The sequence below is a fragment of the Rissa tridactyla genome, chromosome 3 (genome assembly GCF_028500815.1).
Source record: "Rissa tridactyla isolate bRisTri1 chromosome 3, bRisTri1.patW.cur.20221130, whole genome shotgun sequence".
Taxonomy (NCBI): Eukaryota; Metazoa; Chordata; class Aves; order Charadriiformes; family Laridae; genus Rissa; species Rissa tridactyla.
In genome coordinates, this window is record NC_071468.1 from 100275381 (window position 1) to 100296301 (window position 20921).

At 37.8% G+C, this 20921-nt stretch overlaps 1 protein-coding gene across 2 annotated transcripts in view; it reads left to right on the forward strand.

The window, feature by feature from the left end:
* HMGCLL1 (3-hydroxymethyl-3-methylglutaryl-CoA lyase like 1) overlaps window positions 1-20921 on the forward strand; it is an 88319-nt gene that overhangs the window by 42362 nt on the left and 25036 nt on the right. For both annotated transcript variants that reach the window (XM_054197187.1, XM_054197188.1), the window contains exons 6-7: window positions 4031-4094; window positions 8508-8696. In XM_054197187.1, coding sequence (XP_054053162.1) covers window positions 4031-4094; window positions 8508-8696 — 253 coding nt within the window. The remainder of the gene's footprint in view (window positions 1-4030; window positions 4095-8507; window positions 8697-20921) is intronic.

The window sequence follows — 20921 nt, forward strand, 5'->3', positions numbered from 1 at the left end:
CTTGATTGCATGCTAAAGACGTAGTTAAACTACTAAAATGTCTGGCCTTGATTCCGCAAAGATTTAAGCACATACTTAGAATTAAACACTTCCATTGCAGAGTCTGCTTTGTGAACTCCCAGATATTTTGCTTCTGCTCTCATACTGTGAAGTGTCTCTGGTGAATATACTGAGACCAAGACAGTCTTTTTCATTACAAAGTCTTTTTTTTTCTTTCATTCTTGCCATCTTTTTAGAAAACAGCTGTATTCTCCGACTTAATTGAATCCCCAAATTAAATCCCAGTTGCCTCTGTAACTCGTTGCTCAAACTCTTCCCTCTTTTTCCTTCTGCTGTTTTCTTCACATAGGATCTTGCTTTTTCTCCTAAGGAAAAACAAAGTATGCTCTTCCTTCTGTCCTCTTCTGCCTCCCCTCCCCAAATCCTTCTTCCTCTTCTCCCTCCCCTCCCCAAATCCTTTCTCCGCTGCTGTCAGAGCACCAGGAGTTTCTTGTCTATTTTCCTTCAGTACCCCTTCCACTTGCCCCAGTGACCCCATGTTCTGTTCTTCCTCTTATTTCTCCCCTTCTTTATTCTCTTTCTTAACCTCTCACTATCTTCTGGTTCTTCTCTGATGCAATATAAGCAAGCATTTGCCTCCTAAAAATTGCATCTTTGACCCTACTTGATTCTTCATATCATATCTCATCGCCTATCTCTTCTTCATTCCTAAGCTCCTTGAAGGCGCTGTTTATAATTACTGTCTGGAGACCCTCTTCTGTGATTCCCTCCTATAACTCCTACACTTTGGCTTCTGTTCCTTGCTTGCAACTGCAACAGCTCTCACCAAACTCCCCAATGACAAGATCTCAGAAACAGTAGTCTGTCCTCATTCTTCTTGACTTGTCAGTAGTGTTTGCTGCAGTTGACCAGAGTCTTCTTTAAACTTACGTCTTTTGTTGCTCTCTGAGGCTCTGTCTTGTTAATTTTCTTTCTAAGCAGTTCTTCAGCACGTTATTCAAAGCTGTCTCCAATTTCAGAGTTGTGAGTGGAGGTCTTGGGGCTCTGCTTTGGCTGGATTCTCTTGTGCTTTTAATGCCTTATGGGTTATTTCATACACAAAAAAGAAAGTGTAACAACCAAACGTTATCTACAAGATAACAGGTCTACCTTCCTATCAAAACCTATTTCTTCTCACTTAAGCTTATTAAGTGAGAAGATGCAATTACAAAGCATCCCAGCCGGTGCTGCCTTAAATGTAGATGTCTTGGCAAATGCTCAGACCAGACACATGATTATCTTCCCTCTTTCACATAGACATGCATATTTTCTCCTTTCATATGGAAGGCTCTCTGTACCCCTTCTAGCTGTACTCAGCCCTCGCCTGCATCTGTTCCAGCTTGCATTACTTTTTCTACAAATGACTCAAATTGTATCTCTTATTTCCAATAAGAATATAGCAAGACCTTGTCAAATGGAATTAATATTTTATGTTCTCTATTAAAAATGCTTATAGAGGTTTGGAGTGCATTTTATTCTTTTACAGCCTCATTTTAAGCATTTTGCTTTCTTTGTCACTGCCATCAACTGAGTCCCATTTCTATTGCTCCTGTCCTTTCTCCATGGAATCCCAGTGCATTTTTTTTTGTATTGACAGTACCAAGAAGTGTAATGTTTTCACCACATCTCTACTTTTTATGCCAATTCATTAAAAGAAAATATTAGATAAAATTCTGTCAAGCTCATCCTTGATGAACTCTACTGAAAAACAGTTCTTTCATTCTCCACAGGACTTTGTTCTCTCTCTGGTAGGAGGTTCTTTACCTGTCAAATTCTTTCAGTAATCCCTATTTTCTCCAGTTTAATATTGAATATCAGCTGCCCAGATAGATTACATCTATCATATTTTCCTTGTTTAAAATGTCAGTCTAGTCACAATGGTGTAAGCATGCAGAGAGTTCATAATCTCAAACAGATTTGTACATTGTAGTAGGCAGATTCCTCAGGTCACCACATACTTTCATACCCCAGCAGGCCCAGCTGAATTATGTGAGCTCAGGCGAGTTTCTGCTTGCTGGTGTGAACCACAGGGAGTATTCCCTTGTTCTCTAGATACCTTTTGGCCTGCTTTTACTTTTGTTTGCCCTACTCCATTCCAGATGTCATTTTATCACTACCAAATGCACGTCTTCTTGATCTAACATATGTAGCCATTAGGAACATGTAAAGATATATATAATTAAAGGGAACATGTGCGTATACGTAGTGCATGTTTTGCATTTACTTTGTATTTAGTACTGTTCTTGCTTACTTCATAATAAATGCTGTAGCTGATGTTGCAAAATAATTTCAGTAAAAATCTGTGTATTCACTAGCTCTAGGCACTGCAGTGTTATATAAAAAGCAGTCTTCTGGGTCTGAAATTTTTCATGCTTGGTTTCATTTGAAAAACAGTGTATGTGTTAAAAAAAATTAAGGAAATTATCCTGAATTGTTTTTGAGTTCTGTGTCACTGAAAAGCAGGACAGTATTTAACTGTTAACAGTAGCTACTTTTTTTTACCTTTAATGTAGATAAGAAGATTCAGAATTTTGAAACTTAAAAAGTGACATCTAAATTGGGGGTGATATTTAATGAAGTCTATGGCCAAGTTTCAAAAACTTGGTTTTCATAATGACATACAGCTAATTGAAATCATGCCTAGTAGGCATCTGGACTAAAATTATAAGCAGGATGTAATGGACCCAACCATTTTTGCGGAAACAAAATTAATTTCCACTTCTTTGTCAGGGCTAATCAAGTTCTTTTTAGGTTCAAGGTTTGCTTCATTCTTACTGCTGTTTCCAGTGTGCCAACACCGTGCCTTCATATAAGGGATGGAGTATGTTCTGTGTGTTAAAATGTTGACTTTTTTTTACAATTTGTTTTTGCCTGTTACTCACCCTAATTTCACATTCTATCAATCAGTTTCTCCTTCAACTGCAAAGAAACAATACATCCTTTACCCTACGGACCTTGACTACATACAAACTGACATCTGTTCAATCCCGTTTGCATTATACAGTGTATAATTTTACATTATATCCTTCAGTGTTGAGGGAAAGGGAATGATGGGGGATTAATGAAGGCTGTTGTTCTTCTATTAAGCAGTTGAGCAACCTCCCACTGGGACTGGGGCTCTGCCTGCCTCTGAATCTGTTGTAAATCCCTCTACAGCTACACTTATTTTGATTTTGAATGGCTGTTTCTGGTTAGTTTAATCCTATTCCTAATCAATTTAAGATAAACAATTAGAAGTTTAATTGGAATTTCATGGCTCTTAATTGTCATTAAAAAAAGGAAATTTAAACCAAATTCTATGCTAACACAGCATTAAGAGTGAACAATGGAGGCTTGGTTGCGGCTTTCAGTTTTTGTGCTTTGTGCAGCTGATAGCTGCTGAGAGACACAGTCTGGCTTCTCAGTTTCTTCTTGATACCTAAACTACAGCTTGCAATGGAACTATAACTCTTCTGGGACACTGGAACAGAAATGCCAGTACAGAGATCGAGGGTGGAAGCTACCCCATTCACCACAATCTAATGACTTACGAGATGGTGGGGTTGTTGTAAGTTGCTTGCGTCCACATGTTGCTCTCTATGATCTGGGTAGCTAGTACAAGGAAGAAAGTGATATCTTCCTCTGAATACCTTGTGTGGGCCAGGCAAGGAAAAACTTGAGCTGGCTCTTACAACTTCAGAAGGAAATACCAAGAAAATTTGAAGTCTCCTGCAGCAGCATTAGCTTGGCTGCTTTGCCAGTCCTTTACAACTTGTGACATACTTTGAGCATAAATAAAGCTATAAATCTCTGTTCTGTGATTTAAAAAGAAAATTGATAAACCTGCTGTTTTCATCTGCTGCAATTTTACCTTTTCATTCAAATATTTATTCTACGTTGGCTGGCTTAAATATTCAAAATTATATTTAACCTTTATTTTTTATGTAACATGGATGGATACAGATACGCATATATAAAACAGAAGTATATTTATGTGTTCTTTTTATTCCAGGTATGTGTCATGTGCATTGGGATGCCCGTATGAAGGAAACATCATACCAGCTAAAGTGGCAGAAGTAAGAGTGAATTTATGGCTTGCCTTTTTAATGAATCAAAAATACATTTTAAAATGTCTATAGGTAGTGTTCTCTATTTAATCCTAAAAAGTCTTTAATGGATAAAATTTAAGGAAAACAAACACAAAACATAGTATATTATGATTGTTATCAGTTATGAGGAAAAATACCATGTGCTGTTTCCTCCAACAAGAAGGTAAGGAAATGCTTAAGGAAATAGACTCAAGCATATATGTCAGTGGCCTATGTTGTATGAGATGATTTCCAGCACAACCTCTTGCAGAGGGTATCTGCTTTTAAATCTATTTTATGCTGGCATAAGCATAAAATGTGCTGTCAGCTGGTAGAGCCAACGTTGTGCTTCTGGTGAGTGTTGTGATCACGAGTGTGACACGTGAACCAAAACTCATCTTCAACATGATTTCCTACTGCTCAACTTGTTCTGCTGCTGTGGGGGAATAAGCTACACCTTCCCTCACCAGCCCCTTTTCCCATTTAGGATAAAGGAGAAGAAGGACGATGTCTTAGTCCAGCCTTTTTTTTCCAGCAGAAGAAGAGATGAGTGAAACACAAGTGTTTAATTTTGCAGGAAGGCAAAGAGGGCACGAAAGCTGAAATGGACAGTAGAAAAGAAAGTGGAGAGAATTCAGGAAGCACAAGGCAAAACATGTTGGCCTTCCTCCTGGAGAAAGACTCGTCTTCTTTGTTACACTTAATCACCTACTTTTGGTGATGTAGCAGAATCTCCGAACCACTTTTTTTTTTCCTTTGTAGCACTAACAACTAGTCAACATTTTTCTGATGTATTGTGTTCTGCGTTTGTGGCTTTCAGGTCCTGTTGTCCTGCATCTTCCAGTAGACATTCCAGATGGAATTTATGATAATACTTCTCCCACAGCAGCCACATGCACTCACGCTCTTTGAAAAAAATCACTAAATTGGAAGGTGCTCAGTACTTCTAAATTAATTGGGTTTAATATGAAGTGAAAGTTAGAAGTGACACAGCTTTAGTTGGAGCGGTGATGACAGATTCAGCTGTGCTGTTGGTAAATTGCTTACTGCAATATCGTGTTCCCCAACAGGCTTCTTTCCATGTGTTGCTTGTTTTTTAACTACTCTCCTTGCACAGAAGAGCTCCTTTTCAGTTTGCCAGCGGGAGTGCTACTTAATGTTCCAAACCTGCAAAGTTTTATTTGCACAGATATTTTATTTTCTGTCTTCATCCTAATAAGTGTCTTCTTGTTTACCTCTGCACCATTGTGTATGTGTTTAAGAATAAAAGCTGCCTCATTTGTTATTGAGGCCCTGATTCAGCAAGCACTGATGTTTATATAGAAGCATTGGATTAGCTGTTAATGGATTTTACATAAATACATGCACTCATCCTTTGCTGTATCAGAATTATCAAAATTACTGGCCGTGTTGCTAAACGCTTTCAAAGAGCTGCTACTCTCGTCATCGTCTTTCTCGGGATGGAAGTGTGTGACTCCCTTGACAGCGCATTGCAATCAGCAGCTCTGATTGAAAGGTTTAGACTTGTTTCTTCTGCAGTCAGCGACAGTGATAATTTTTTTTTTTTAAGTGAAAGATCTTTTAACTGAAGCAAAACCAATTAGGAGAGGTGGCTTTTTAACCAGACTACATGCATTTCTAGCTTACTAGATACATAACTGTTTCACACATGGTTATCTAATGAGCGCAAACTTCAGATGTCTTCAGACTTCTAGAATCCATCTGGTACATCCGTATGGTTCCCTATTTAAATAAAAACCCAATGATATCTATTAAAATAAACTACATCTTTTATATCACACTGCTTTTTTTTGAAATGGAGTTGCTGTTTAACCATTCATCATCCCGTGGTTTGTGAATGTCCACCTTTAGGCAAACAAAGCTTGAAACTTGTTGGAAGCACCAGATAACATCCGTGAAGCTCGTCGTGTTATCCATTGTCTTCCCGACATATACTTGGCTGTTTTTATCTTTCTGCCCGCTTCTTTCTCTCCTTAGCTTCCTTTTAACCTAGAGCAGTGAATTCATTTAAGTATTATCCAGCATTCAGGCTGAGCAGGCTACAGAAAATGTGCCTATTCTTATTTGAATGCTATTGTATTATTACAAAATTTCTCTTACAGCGCAAGGACTGCAGTTTTTATGTTGTTATTTGCTTAAAATAATCTGTAACTCAATTATGACCTTTTGTATTCAGTTTAAGAGTATTGTTTTAGATATTATTTCCAGCAGAATGATTGTTCACATGCCAAAGGGGTTGCAGTGTTGGGTCACCAGCTCCCATTTTGATCAATGCTCGGTGTCAGGGCAGTGCTCCCAAGGGAAGTAGCACAAGACTCATGCATAGTAAAACTGCTCAGTGGTGCAGAACACAACCCTGTTCAATCAACAAAGCGTCAAGCTCGTAATCACATTCTGATTGCACTGACAAAACAGTGTGTTCTCTTCTCCCCTACCCTCCTCCCAAAAATCCACATTGAAAACTTACAAAACTATAACTAATGGGCTGCCTCCTACTATGGTAGGATAGAAAATCCAAGATGAAAAACTCCCATTCAGCTTCCAAGCATGCACATTCTTCTTGACATTAAATATAGATCTCTTTTTAAGGGTCAATTTAAGGTTAGATCATGACAAGGCAGTGATGATGCTCAGCTTGTTAGCAGAGTTTCCCCGTCTCTTCTTTCATCTTTCGGAACTTTATTTTCAGAAGCTGAATGACCTAAGGACTGAGCATGGGAAAGAAGTAAATACAGGGTGATTTCTAACAGTTTATATAGTCTCTTTGTCATCACTGAAATGCTCATCTAGAAAAACTTCAAATCATGAATGAAAAAGAATATGAGAAAAAAAGTGCAGTCTGCTTCTTTTATCCTGATCTTAAAGAAAAATTGAAGTTTGGGGATTAACTAGAGGTAATCAACCACTAACTGCAGATATATTTTTTTTTCTTACAACAGTAGTCCAGTTAAAACACCTGCCTGGTGTTGATGATATAAAAATGTGCTGCAAGATAGAATCTTTTTTGTAATCTGATGAATGTCCCTTTCGTACAGTGTATATTGAATTTATGTTGATGCAAAGCAGGGGCTCTTTGACTTTAAAGCACAAAGAGTTCTACTCTCTTTGCAATAGTCATAGCACTTCCAATCTTTAGGCAGAACGATTCAGACTACTTGAAGTTCTTTTTCAGCTGTTCTTTGAATTAAGTGAACAGCAATATTAATCCAGCACTTCCGAGACTGCTGGTGCAGCACTTTGTCAGCTTCCTCAGACATATTCACAGCAATCCCACTGATGAAGTTCTGGAATTGCTTTAGCAGCAGAGTGCAGTGCAACTGAAGATGTCTTGGAAAAGAGTCGTATTTTTTTCGTTTCTAAACAGTTAATTTCCAGATTGTGATTCCATTCCAGTGGAGTGGCCTTTCGGGATTGCTGATACGCAGTGGGGAATGGTAAAGGGGACAAACAAACATACTCAGCAACTGAAAATAAAGTGAAACCCTTCCCAAATAAATTCAACAAAACTAAGATGGAAAGATCTTACATTCAATTTCCAAAGCAGTATTTTTGGTGCAAACATAATTTTGTGCTTCAGAGTGTATGTCTCCATACAAACACTATGAAGCCAGACTTCAAATCTCTTACTCATGCAAAGAACACCTCAAAGACGTAATTCCAGAAACATTTAGGGCTCTACTTACATAAGTAAGAGCTACTTGAATAGGGTTTTGTTTAGTGCTAAGAAAAATTTTAAAACTTAAAGACTAGAATGTTAAGTTACAGTTTTGCTTTGTTAGTATTTTAATATTTGATTTCATGAAAAGCAAGCAAAATTAATATTAACTACAACATGTTAAAACGTCAGTTTCCATTGATGTTTTCAGTGCCAAGAAAAAGCAAAATCAGGCTTCTTGTTAATTATTTATTGTCTTTGTTCAGCCATGTGCTTGGCTCCGTGTAATAAGCAAACAAAAGGGCAGGTCTTTACCCTGCACAACTTGTAAGCTGAAAAGTACATGGAGAAAACCAAACAGCTGGGAAATCCCCAAAGAGAGGAAAATGTTGGGAAAGGGCTTGACAGAAACTTAATTCATACTGTAAAGTCTTGCTTATTTGGATTCTGTGGGAGACTCAAAAAGCAAGTTTTTGATGGATTTGACTTGGTTGGTTGTTCTGTGTACAGGAGCAGAACTATAAATTTAAAATAAGAGGATCTATGGGACGTTATTCTTGGGTGTCAGTTTTCAAGAATGAATAGTAAGTTTCTGATACATAGGTTCGCCTCAGTGAGTCGAACTCTGAAACCTGTACAGAAGTGTGTCCTTTCTAATGTATGTTCTTGATCCTATTTTATATTCTTTCATCTCGACCATTTCATGTTTCTCTGTTTCTAATCAGGTATCTAAGCGGCTGTACAGTATGGGCTGTTATGAGATCTCTCTGGGGGACACAATTGGTGTGGGGACTCCTGGAAGTATGAAAACAATGTTGGAAGCTGTTATGAAAGAAATTCCTCTGAGTGCGCTCGCTGTTCACTGTCATGACACATATGGCCAGGCGTTAGCCAATATTCTCACAGCCATACAGGTAACTCACGTTCTTATTTTATAGATATGATATTAGTAGTCTTAGTTTAATTCAAATGCACAATTTAAAAAAAGTTACAGCCTTAAAGACATTACTAGAAAAGGAAAGAGGCACTCACTAAACTTTCAGAAAGTATTGCTCACACACTGGACTGTCTATTACTGCTATTGCTTTTGCAAGAAAATTTTAATTCTTATCTACTTATTGCCTTCAATTCCATACAAAATCACGAAGAAACAGTGATGATTTTTATATTCCATTGATTTTGTATGAATGAGGGAGGTAAAATATAATTTTTTTCTGATGTCTGTCTCAGAGTCCACTTTTCTTTTGAACATCTGTATGTTCGTTGTTCACTAAACTAAGATTTCTGTTTTACAGAGGTGTATAATATAAAATAGAACAATGCATAATTACATCTTGATTTCAGATGGATACATCTAAATTATTGGTAACTGTGTACACAGAGTGGTCTAGATAAGTTGTTCACTGCTAATGTGCCTTCAGTATGCTTTTTTGTTTCTCAATTATACCTTCCAAATAAGATGAGCAACAACTTTATATCCTATTTAATCTTCTTTCAAATCTGTGGCTAAATAATCAGACATAGTTAATGTCCATAAGAGTTATTTTTACCTTTGTGTTTATATGTTTTTAAGAATAGGGCACAATACAAGAAACAGACTACAAGTTCTAATGTAGTTTTTGTAAAGATATAATCTTGAAAGAATCATAATGTATGCATGCATTCCTAAGGCAACCTATATTTGCTAAATATTACAGAATCAAAAGCTGTTTACAAATTATCGGCCTTTATTGTTCTATTTTATACGTTATGGCATCTGCTTCTTTGCAATCCAGGCAGCCATTTTTAAGGTCAGTTTTCTTTGTCCCAACTTGTTATTTTGGCAGAGCTTATATTATGTTGTTTAGAAATAACAGCAATGTGTTAACAGAGTTAATGATACAAGCAACAAGAAGGAACCAGGAAATGTTTCATTATGGGAATATCTGCAGGTATTTGATTAAATACTGAATGACAAAATCTGTTAAAAAAGGTTCTAACTTTTACTCATGGTATTCACTTTGACCCTTACACACTTTTAGTGTTGCAAATGTGTGTGTATGTACCATGGGATAAATAAATTGCTAATTTCACAGTTAGCTTCAGTTGCAGATGTAATAGCTAAAAGCATGAAAACCCCTGAGCATGGGAGGAGTTCGTCGTAAAAATACTTGAAGCATTGTTTTTCAAGTCCTTCCTTAAAATAATGGCTGTCATGGTGCCTACTAAACGCTGAATGATGGCTATGCTTTGTTAACCCCAATATTTGTTGTAAGTGATTCTTGTTTCAGGTTTAGCTCCTGCTCCTATCTTTTTATTTACTTCTTAAATCAACTGAGTAATAGTTAAAGGGGGAAAAAAGCTCTTGGTTACCTAACATGCAGTTCAGGCTAATTAACATGTAAATTCAAGAGAGCAATAGACCTGAAAAAAAATCCCTATGCAGCCTTCTCAGATTTCTGGGAAGCCAAGAGTGCCTGAGACCCACCAGAAGACTTCCCTATGTGCTCAGGTTCTGCTACAGTGCATGTTTGAAGGTGTGGTGTTTTTGGCTGAGCTGAACTTGTCGTAGATTTTGCCAAAAGTCCTTGATGAAGCAGGCATTACACAGTCTCTCTGACTGGCTTTGTGCAGGCAGCTCCTTGGCTTGCTCTAAAGGTAGGTCCCCAGGCTCTTGGATCCTCAAACAGGGCCCGCAGGTCACAACAACCTCTCCTGTGTCTGGTCAAAGAAACCAGGCAGCTAGCAGTGAATTATAGCTAAGCAATGCTCTTTCTAAAACAGGACAACTTTTACTGGTTAGCCAGACAGCAAAGTGCCAAAGCCAGCGGATCAGAGTGCCCAGGTCACTTGTAGCCCCCGCTGTCAGGCTTGTCTGTGCTTTCCTCTCTGCCAAAGATACACGAATGGCAAAGTACTGGAGTCAGACCCCTTGTCTTCAACTCAGACGTTCATTTCAAAGACCAGACTCTCCACAGACACAATTGCTTACCTTTCCTCCTTTATGGGGCTGTGCGACCAACACGGTATTTCATCAGGAGTGAAATGTCTTTGAGGGGTTATAGAAATAATGGGCTATGGTTATTGTTTAAAAACAATTTTAAAATAACATTCGGCAGGCAAATTACGCTCTTCCTAAGACATTGCAGACTACAGCCTCAGACTGAGTACTATTGTATTCTATATTGTATTTCCTAAGAATTAATGAATGACAGCTGGAAAGCCACAAATCACTCTGCACTAATTCAGGCATTGCTTCGATGGGAGATCTCCTAGGAGTGGAAAGAGGTGCTGGTGATTCAGTAAGTGATTTTTATACAGATCACATTGTTCCACGCAGGGTTATACTACCCAGAATATTTTCTTTTGTTTGGGGCTGATCCAAAGTCATCTAGAACTGACAGGCCGTATCTGTATAAGAAATTAGCAGGGAAGTAGTCTTGTAATTTTAGTATTTGGTTTTATGTGTGTTGTTTTAGCAAAAGGATAGGTAGTGAAAGATGGGAGAGAGATTAGCCAACTTTTAAAGGATAAGTAATTTTTCAAGTTGTTGAAGTGAATAATATAGGTAGAAAGCATTGCCTAGAGAAAGGAAATTCACTCTCTTTTATGAAGAGAAGCTGTGTAAAAATGTGAGGAACATGAAATTAAGTTTCAGAACAAAATAGTAAACATTTAAAGTAGAAACATGACTGGCTCTTGGTTAAATGGTTTAATATAAAAATATCAGAGTATACAATTTACCAAAGAGACAAATTCAGAAGGGAAGTGATGTGGCGATCTAGTTAGAGGTTGTGGTATTTTGAGTAAAATTACATATGTGGGTTAGCTAATGTGACAAACTCAAAATGTAGCTAAAAGAAGTAGTAAAACATTTATAGGAAATGGTTACAGACCTCCAAGGAAGGCTAAAAAGATGGGTCAGGAAACTTCTGTCCTGGAGAGGCCCCAATAAGGTAGACCGCTGGTCCGGGGAGATTTGAGTTACCTTGACAATTGACTCCCTTAGTGCGTACAGAATGGGTAAGAGAGGGGAAGTTTTTTAATGGAAGTGATACAGAACTCTTTTCTTGCATAGCTTGTGTAGTTGCCAGAAGTAGCTTTGTCTGTTTTCATAGCATATATCCGAACATGAGAAAGAATATGCTAAGAGGCAAAGAGGAGTTTTGGCCAGCAGTGGGGCCTCAATGAATGAAACAATCACATGGTAATCTCATAGAACTTGATCAAATTCAAATCGCTATCATAATTTGTTAATGTAAACTGATCCCTGCCCTACTGGGGCACACACTGGTTGTGTTCTGCACCTACCGGGATCAAAACAAGCATAAAACTCTAATGACTTACAGGGAGCAAGGATTTTTACCACTTTGTGTAATCATTTCCACCTTACTGGAAACAATGAAATGAATGAGATTGATGATATGCCAAATGAAATTACTTTTTATTAGTGCTTTCTTTTTCCAGAAAACAGGAATTTTGAAATAAAATCCATACTTTAGTACCAGAAACACAATTTAGCAAGGTTCTAATTAAACTTTAAAGGTTCAGACTGCAAAATCCAAACTTGTGAATAGAAGTTTTCATTGCAAACATTATAATATATCACCTTACAGAGAGTTTAAAACATTTAATAGTATTTCATTAATGTCTTTAAGATCTTTGAATTTTAAAGATGAAATAAACTGTCTTTTGTTTTGATTTTTTAAATCCAAATAGAAATGACTGGCTGCTGATGGTCTTTCCTTCGTCACTTAAACTAAATAGATTGCAGCTCCTTTGGTGCAGGCTGGAGAGACTAATCAACTCGTGAATATTGTTGTGAATCCAGTTTACTTATGTTGTAAGAACTGGGTTCACAAAAAGGCACTCAGTGTTGATATGGCTAAGTTTTAAGTGCTAGAACCAGGAGAGGAATCTGAATGTAGATGCTGAAGTTCACAGTTTGTTAATTCAGAAGGATCATTGTGCTACAGGAATAGAGTTAACAGTGGCCAGCAGCCTGAAATGGCAGAGCCTAAGTTAAGCAGTTGAAAAAAGACTTGTGTTTAAAATTCCCTCCCCCATGATTCATGTGAGCTTACATGTGAAGCCTTAGGTGACACGAATTTTCCACCCAAAGCGAGCTCCTAGATGTAAATACCTAGCTTGTCCTTCTTTTTCAAATACAGCGTTGGCTGTTTGTGGGTGTTGATCTTGCCTCTAGTGACGGGCTGTCAAGACCCCTTTCAGCTGGTGGTTAAAGGCCATCTCTTTGTCCAAGAGCTGCTTGCTGCTAAGGAGCCTCGGTGGGGGCTCCCCATCCTTCACTTGGTGGTGGCTTCAAACCTGGAGCTGTTGTGCTTGGCCCCCGCCTAAGCAATTGCACTTGCTGCCAGTCTTGTACCTCCCTCATTCTCACCTGCTGGCTTGATTTACTGGCTTAGCCTCAGACCTGGCTGATCTGTGACTGATCCTGGTTGCTGTCTCCAGACCTGATCCTGACCTTGAATCGCTGGCTCAACTTCCTGGCTCTTTTTTGGCGAGGTTGCTGCTGCTCCCCGCCTAGCTGTGACTCTTGGCTCCTCTCTTGCCTTCCTCTATGGAACAGTCTGTCCTTGCTGCTGCCTGAGACAGTCGAGTCTTTAGAGGAGGGACTAGCAACCAATATCTTGAGCTTTAAGGATGGCTCTGAATGGCAGGTGGTGGAGTGGGTGCTGAGCTGGGAGATTGAGCAGCTGTGAGAGTTAGCAGGTCTCATGTGCTTTGATGTCGGAGTTCAGCTGGAGGCTTTGTCTTGCAGAGAGGCAAGATATTGCTACTCAGTTAAATCAAGAAAGTGTTTCATGGTGTCCAGGTGTACACAAAGCCCTAACAGTTCTGCACTGGGAACTCTGTTGGGTCAAAAAAAGAGTCCAGAAATCAGCCTGAATAATTGGTGTCTGTGTCTGACAGAACTTAAACGTCTCTTTTAGGTGCCAGGCTACTTTCACTGCCATTCTCCTCTGAAGTTTTCAGACCTGTATTTCTGTGACTAAATCACCTAAAAGAATATACCCACAATGATGCATTTCCAAGTAAATACAGAATCTGTAAGAATATTTCTGTAGTAGAAAACTCACTTAGCATTTGTATCCTGCAGTCAGTTCTTTCACCTTTGATTTATCCAGCTTATTTTAGTAGATGTCTGCAAGGATACAGGGCTCATGCTAGCTTATCCCGGTGAATGATGAGGAGGTACTGCTAGAAGCCATGCAAGTTAGAGTAGCTGAACAGAATAGAGAAGTGATAAAAAAGAATAATGGTAAACCAGCATGAAGGTATGGATAGCCATAGTGGGAGGCCGAATGGGAAGAAGGCAAATAGATGTATATATGCATCACATTTAAATTGTTCTAGGGTGTCCATTGGTGATTTGTTACCTTTTTACTGAGTTACACATACAAACATATATACAGTCACAGTTTAATCTCTTGATTTAAAAAGAAGCAACAGGATAATTAGTTTCAGGTACAATTTTATGAAACTTTATGTTGTAAAAACTCATAAGCATTTTTCCTTTGGTTTAGTTTTCATGAGCTTTATGTCCTGATTTCTTCTTTGGAGTTCATTTCTGAAGAGACACAAAGTTAAGCCCAGCAGATTTCTCCTGGATTTATGTTGAAATTCCCCCTTCTTCATAATTTTAATGCAAAACCATAGTTGGGCTGTGATCTTCTGGATGATTGCTTGGACAGGGCCACAAAATTAAGAGAGCTTTTAGAACTAGATGAGCTTTGTTCCAAAATGCTCTATTAGAAGAGAGCAACGAGGACATGATACAAGTAGAAATTAAACAGTAAAGCTAAAAACTCTTGGTTCCCTGATTTTCTATGAAACAACAATCAAAAAACCCACAGCATGCTGGGTAACAAAACAAAGACTTTGAGAGGGAACAAAAAAAGCAGGATTAACTCAAAAGCATAATTAATTCAGGTATGCACATTTATTTATGTCCTGACATAAATGGTCACCATTTTGGAGGATCAAAATGTAGCACTGCTTTTTATCTGCCTACAGTCTAGGTTTAACCAACATCTGAATTCCTTCACTTTCTCCCTGTAAAATGGAGAACAAAGTGTATCCACAGGCCATGAATAAAGATTTAAATTCTTCTGTCCGGCCCCCACCTTTATCTACCATTGACTCCTGTGCATTATTTTCATCATTGGTATTTCAACAACAACTTCTTAATGACCATTGGTAGGATCATAAATTTGCTTATACATCTACATCTCTCAACTCCTGTCTATATCATTAACAACCTAAAATTGAACATTCAAGATGGTATCAAGAAAGAAAAAAATAAAGATGCCGTATCATTCTTTATTTATAAGAAATGCTCTCTTTTTACTTCCCCACAAAGCACAATCATTCAGAGCTATAGAGCAGTAGAATAAATTGACATTTCTTTTATAAGGTAGAGAAGATAGATAAACAGCCATGAAAATCTGTGAAGCCTTGCCATGTACGTATTGTGCTAGGCTTGAGCTAGGAATTTCCTATGTAATAGTAAATATGAACTTTCTAGTTGAGGAATGTAGTCTGGCTATATTTTTCTGTTGCTACACCAATCAAAAAATACTGGGTTTGGGGAGTTACATAGTAATTGAGGAAATGAACTTGTATGTAGTGGTCTGCCAAAGTTCTTGCTTGAATAATACATTTAATACCACTAGAATTTTGTTTTATTATCAGCAGTGTGTTGGGGTGCCCACTGCCTGGCAATGAAACTATTTACGTCTAAACTAATTTTTAACAGAGCAAAAATAGTCATGATAGTTTAGTTAAAAATTCGACACTGTACTACACACAGTTTTTTTAAAGCCAATAGGAAAGTATTGTATAAAATTAATGAGGTACAGGAGGCAGGAATCATAATATCTCGACTTGTCTTTTCTTGATTTGACATGTCACTGTGCACACCACTTTTCTTCGATTTTTTTATGTGTAAAACAGGAATAAGGCTCATCTCTTACTTTGTGAAATGCTAAAAAAAATCTACAGAGGAGGAGCATCAGACAAGTACAAATTATTTTCATGAAGTCTAGATTTCAAATTTATTTTTGAAATTGAAGTTTAGAAACTGAATAGATTTTAAGTTTGGTGTAGAATGTAATTTTTGAGATTAAGAAAGCTAAGGTATATGACTGAGCAAGTGATCAAAATACAAACATGCCCAATCAAATTATCTGAGTTCTGTAACACTCCATTTCCTTTCCCCTGCACAGCCTGGCACTCTGAAGAATTTATGTAGCACAAGGTGAGGGCAGGAAAGACTTGCGTATGAAGCATGCACATATTTTGGGATCTTGAAAAACTGTTAATATTTTTGCATTCCTGTTTTGAGAGACGCTTAGAAATGGAGAGGTTTCAGCAGACCTCGCAAGTTTACTTTCCTTTCCTGTTTACAAAGATACGCTAGGAAACTGCAGAAGATTTAACAGAGATCTCCAGAAACTAATTTCAAGGTTCAGATAGGGAAACATTAGAAAACACAGCTTGACTGAGAAGAGCTGTACAGGATTCAGGAAGGGCTGGTCATGCTTCAGTATTTCGCTGGAATTCTTTGAGGTAGTCACTGCCAAAGAAGACAAAGGATATACAGTGGCCATCATATGCTTTGATTTTTCAGAAAACAATTTACAGTGTTCTGCACTGAAAGTTAATATTAAGGCGTGGAGGTGTGTAATAAGTGGAAAGTTGGCTAAATGGCAGGAAACAAATGGAGTTATGAAACGGAATTTCTTCAAGCTGGAAAGCACCCATCAGCAGGGTTGTGGAAGTATTGGCCTGTGCGTCCCAGGTTTTCCTGCTTAAATGAGTGATTCACGATACCATAATGCTCATGGTGACGGCAATTTTTCTAACTTGTAGAAATTAAACTTTTCAAATTTTAGATTTCCATGGTAAGAAACACGATAACTAGCATAATTTGTAAATGTAAATCTATGTAATACTCTAAAACATGCAAAAGAAAAATGTTGGGATCAAACGTAAGAGCATAAGAATACACATAATTTTAGGTAAAGCAAGAGCTTATTTATTACAACATACCTGTCCTTCTAAGGAAGGCTTTCCTAGTGCTTTCTACTTTTGGATTTCTATAGGAACTAATTTATCCTAGGCGCTTCCCAGGTATTTTCTGGGTTTGAAAGCATAAACGATACCTTTGAATTATGTGTCAGCAAACTGAAAGAGCTGTTAGCAATAACACAAAATTCTTTAGAAAACATCAGTTCGTGCACTTTATTCCTGTTTGCTTTTATTCCCTTTTCCTCATAGAAACAACATAGCACTTAGGTAAAGCTAGCAATTAAAAATCTCAGACGGTTGAGGTGAAAGAATATGTGATATTTGGAAAGAAAAGAGTGAGTAAATTGTTTAAGATTGAAAGCTGACAGGACAGAGGTGATTAACTCTGTGTATTTGAAAGCAGATAAGTTAGCGAAAAAATGGCAGGTGAATTGTGAAAAGGTACCAGACTGCAAGGTTTCTGTGAAGAAAACTTAAAAAGAGGGTGTGTGCTTTAGGGAAGTAGAAAAACGCTTGCGTTTTGTCAAATAATATTGCTACTATGAGCAGTCAGCTAGTTACTTTTGTAAGTGAAAAAACATACTGCACAAATGAATAAATCAGACCTACATATGGGAAGAAAATGAAAACATAGGCATTCATACTGAAAATGTGAGATGTTTTCCAGTATTTTCTCTGTTCTTTTTTTTTTTTTTTGCCTTTTTATAGGTACTGGTTTTACATTGTTGCCTGTAATTTCAGCAAAATAAGAAAGTAAGCAAATGAACAGGCAGTACCACTTCTGCTCTTTTCTCAGTTCAGTACAAAAGAAGTAGCAACCCTGTTTTTATTGCTCTCTGCTCCTTTTTGCAGGATGTGCATGGTATGCAATTTCTGAGGAGCTTAAAGTTTTTGATCTTTCTCCCTATGCTTCAGAAAAACTTGATAGCCTGATAGTTCACAAATAAATTCCTCATTGCTGTTACGGCAACTGTTACACTATTAATTAAAAAAAAAAAAAAGGTTAAACAGTAGACTTTGTTTAAAGATTTTTATTTTTTGAACTTTTTAGGATAGCAAAGGGAACATATGTGTTATTCTATACTGAAATAGCAGACAGAGTTCCTGAGGCAAAGATGTATTTACATGCATATACCAATAGGTAGCCTGTATGGTTTTGTGTTTTCTTAGTTTAGATTAAACTTAGTATATTTTAAATGATTAACAGACAATAAAAATCTCCGTAGTTCTAGCTGCCTGCAATATGATGACTGAATTTCAGAAGCTTTCAACCCTAGTTACTGAACCAACAAACCTCAAGTCTAAGCCTGTTTCAGGATACTAATCAGACCAAGAGATCCTTCATCACTTATAGATTGTTCTCATCTCCAAATTCCCTTACTAGCGCTGACTGGGAGCAGTACACACAACTTCCCTTTAGCTTACAATCAAACCTCAACTGTCTTTTAAACCATCTTTAAACCTTGAATTTCTCATGCAAATCTACACATCTCTCTCTATATCTCTGCAAATTCATATAGATCCATCACCCTAGGTCTAAATGGAATATGAATGGAGAAATCACCACAGCAACTAGAGAAATAAAATCCATAGGGGTTTTAGTTTTCTATCTTAAAGCCAAAGATAATTTCAGTACTAATAGCATTGAAGCTGTGGATTTATAGAAAGAATGAAATTGGGCCAAATATTCTATACTGTTTTTTTTTTTCTGTGCTTACGTACTTCTACTTTTTTCTTGGAATGCTGTTTTATTACAGCTTTCCTAATCACATCTTAAATGCTTTCATTTCTGAGTTTCCTGTCCTGTAAGTGGTGTTCATTTGCACATTTCATTCTTCAGTGTCACTGGTACATTCCAATTTCAGATTCATTGATCATTTTCTGATTCATTAAATCTAGAACCATTTGGGCCATACTGATTTGGTTGACCAGTACCTAAAAGGCATTCTAGTACTGCTTTCATTACTGTGCATCTTTCTCTTCTTGTGAATGCACTTCTCCCCATGCAAAAATAAACACATTCAGAGAATTTACTTTAAATGATTCCTTGGTCTTCATTGGATTCTGTTCTGCTGCATCCTTCTTTAGCTGTCATATCTGGAACTCTAGTTTGTGAAAGGGAAAGGAATTAGTATTAACAGAATACCAGAAGACAATTCTGTCGTATTTCACCTTTTTCCAGCTAATAAGAGGCTTGCAAAGTTGTGCTTGCAAACAAGGCTCTCAGAAAATAACATAGAATATAATTTAGATACAATCCTAGCAGATTATAGGTGCATTTGAGGATAATACTCCATAGAGACTGTTAGTGTCTACCTCCCCTCTCCTTTGTTCTCCTTTGCAATGCCTTTTTGCCATTCTTTGCAATGCCTTTTTGCCATTTTTTGCCTCTGTCAGTGCTTAAGCAGAGTAAATATCCTGCTGGCAACTCACTGGCAAGGAGGGAGAATGATGTGGATAGATACTGTGCTCCTACATTCACCTAGTCCTAATATTTACCGTGGCACTTATGTTAATTTTTTCCTCTCTCACTATTTTCCTAGTCATTGTTTGATAGTTTTAAGTCCACATGGCCAGAGCAATAGTCTTTTTACAGACCTTCTTTTATCATCCCAACTTTGTCTTGTTTAACTTGACTATTTAAATGGCTAAGAGTCAGCATCATCCAGTTCTGAAGTGGACTGGGCAGTAATCCAGCTCTTTCTGTTAGAGACAGACATTCATTTTTTTTGACTAGAAACAAATTACTTCCAAATGCTGGAAATGTAAGAAGACTTTTCAAAAAAGGTTTTCAGGTGTTTATAGAACAAATTAGTATAAAATAGTTTTCAAAATGCTAAGCCCAATTTAAAAGAAATATTTAGTACTTTTAGGAGTTGTGAAAATATAGCACTAGAAAGCTGAAGTCACTGATCTGTAGCATGAACAAAAATGGTGAGGGCACACTGGTGTCAAATTCCCCGTGCATATTTTTATTGTGCCTCAACTGGATTGCATGCATAAAAAGGTCGTATTTTGGTGTTTTGTTTTTTTTAACATGAGACCACGTGGCTGGCTGTAGGTTTGATGAGATGACTGCCTGTAGCATAGCAATCAGAAATTGAACTTATAACTGTTATTTTACAACAGTTTTTGATTCAATTCCTGAAAATCAGTGTTTAGGTTATCAAGATGACTGGAAAATTAAGAGTTTTCATTAGTCTGAAGGTTGATTTTGTGCCTCATGCAGCATTACATAGGCACTCTCTCATTCATAGAAAGACAAGCTCTCCAGAGCTTTTGGTTTTATGGTGTCTTGCTTGTCTCTCACACACCTTCCAACTTTCACAACAAATGAAATGGGATTTCCACAGATAAGTATCCTACACAACTGGCTCATCTCAGAACTGCTCCATCCTTGCAGGGCCATCCCATTCTCCCTTCTCAGCACCCTTCCTACAGGGTGCGTTTCTTCATTGATTTCTATCTCATCAGCTGTCACATGAATTTTAGATAGGAGACTGCAGGTCTGAATTGACTTTGCACTCCTACAGCTGCTATATCACTCCTTTAAAGGGTTCCCAGTCTCAGCACCTCCTGGCCTCTCTGACACTAAGGCCAATTGATAAGAAAAGCTTGTATCCATAAAATCAAATTCTTACCCTCCAAAACAATGTCAGCACTTCCAGACTGCCGCCTATGAATGGTCCCTAAATGGTGCTCATTCCCAGACCGTGACAGAAACTGTTGGGTGGAGCATACAAAACTGTGCCAGGGACTGTGGGCAAGAGTCACACACAGTGGGCAACCGAGTTCCAGTCCCAACACCATCTGGTTTATTGGTCACATGTATATTTATAGCCACAAAAGAGCACAAGTTCCTGTGTATTAACAGCACAAAAGAGAGATTTTTGCTGTCATTCCTAGTGGCCATTCAAGGATGTCTCCAGAGCCGAGATTTCAGAGGTTCTGGTCAGCTCTGAGTGTGCTGCTGGTGTCCATGGGGATTTCACTGCGGAGCTGTTTCAGGTCTTCCTTAGACATCTGTACACTGCATCCATCTCTGTTGCTAAGGTGGGACTCCCCACATTACACGTCTTTGATTCAAGGCATGGGGGCATGAGAAC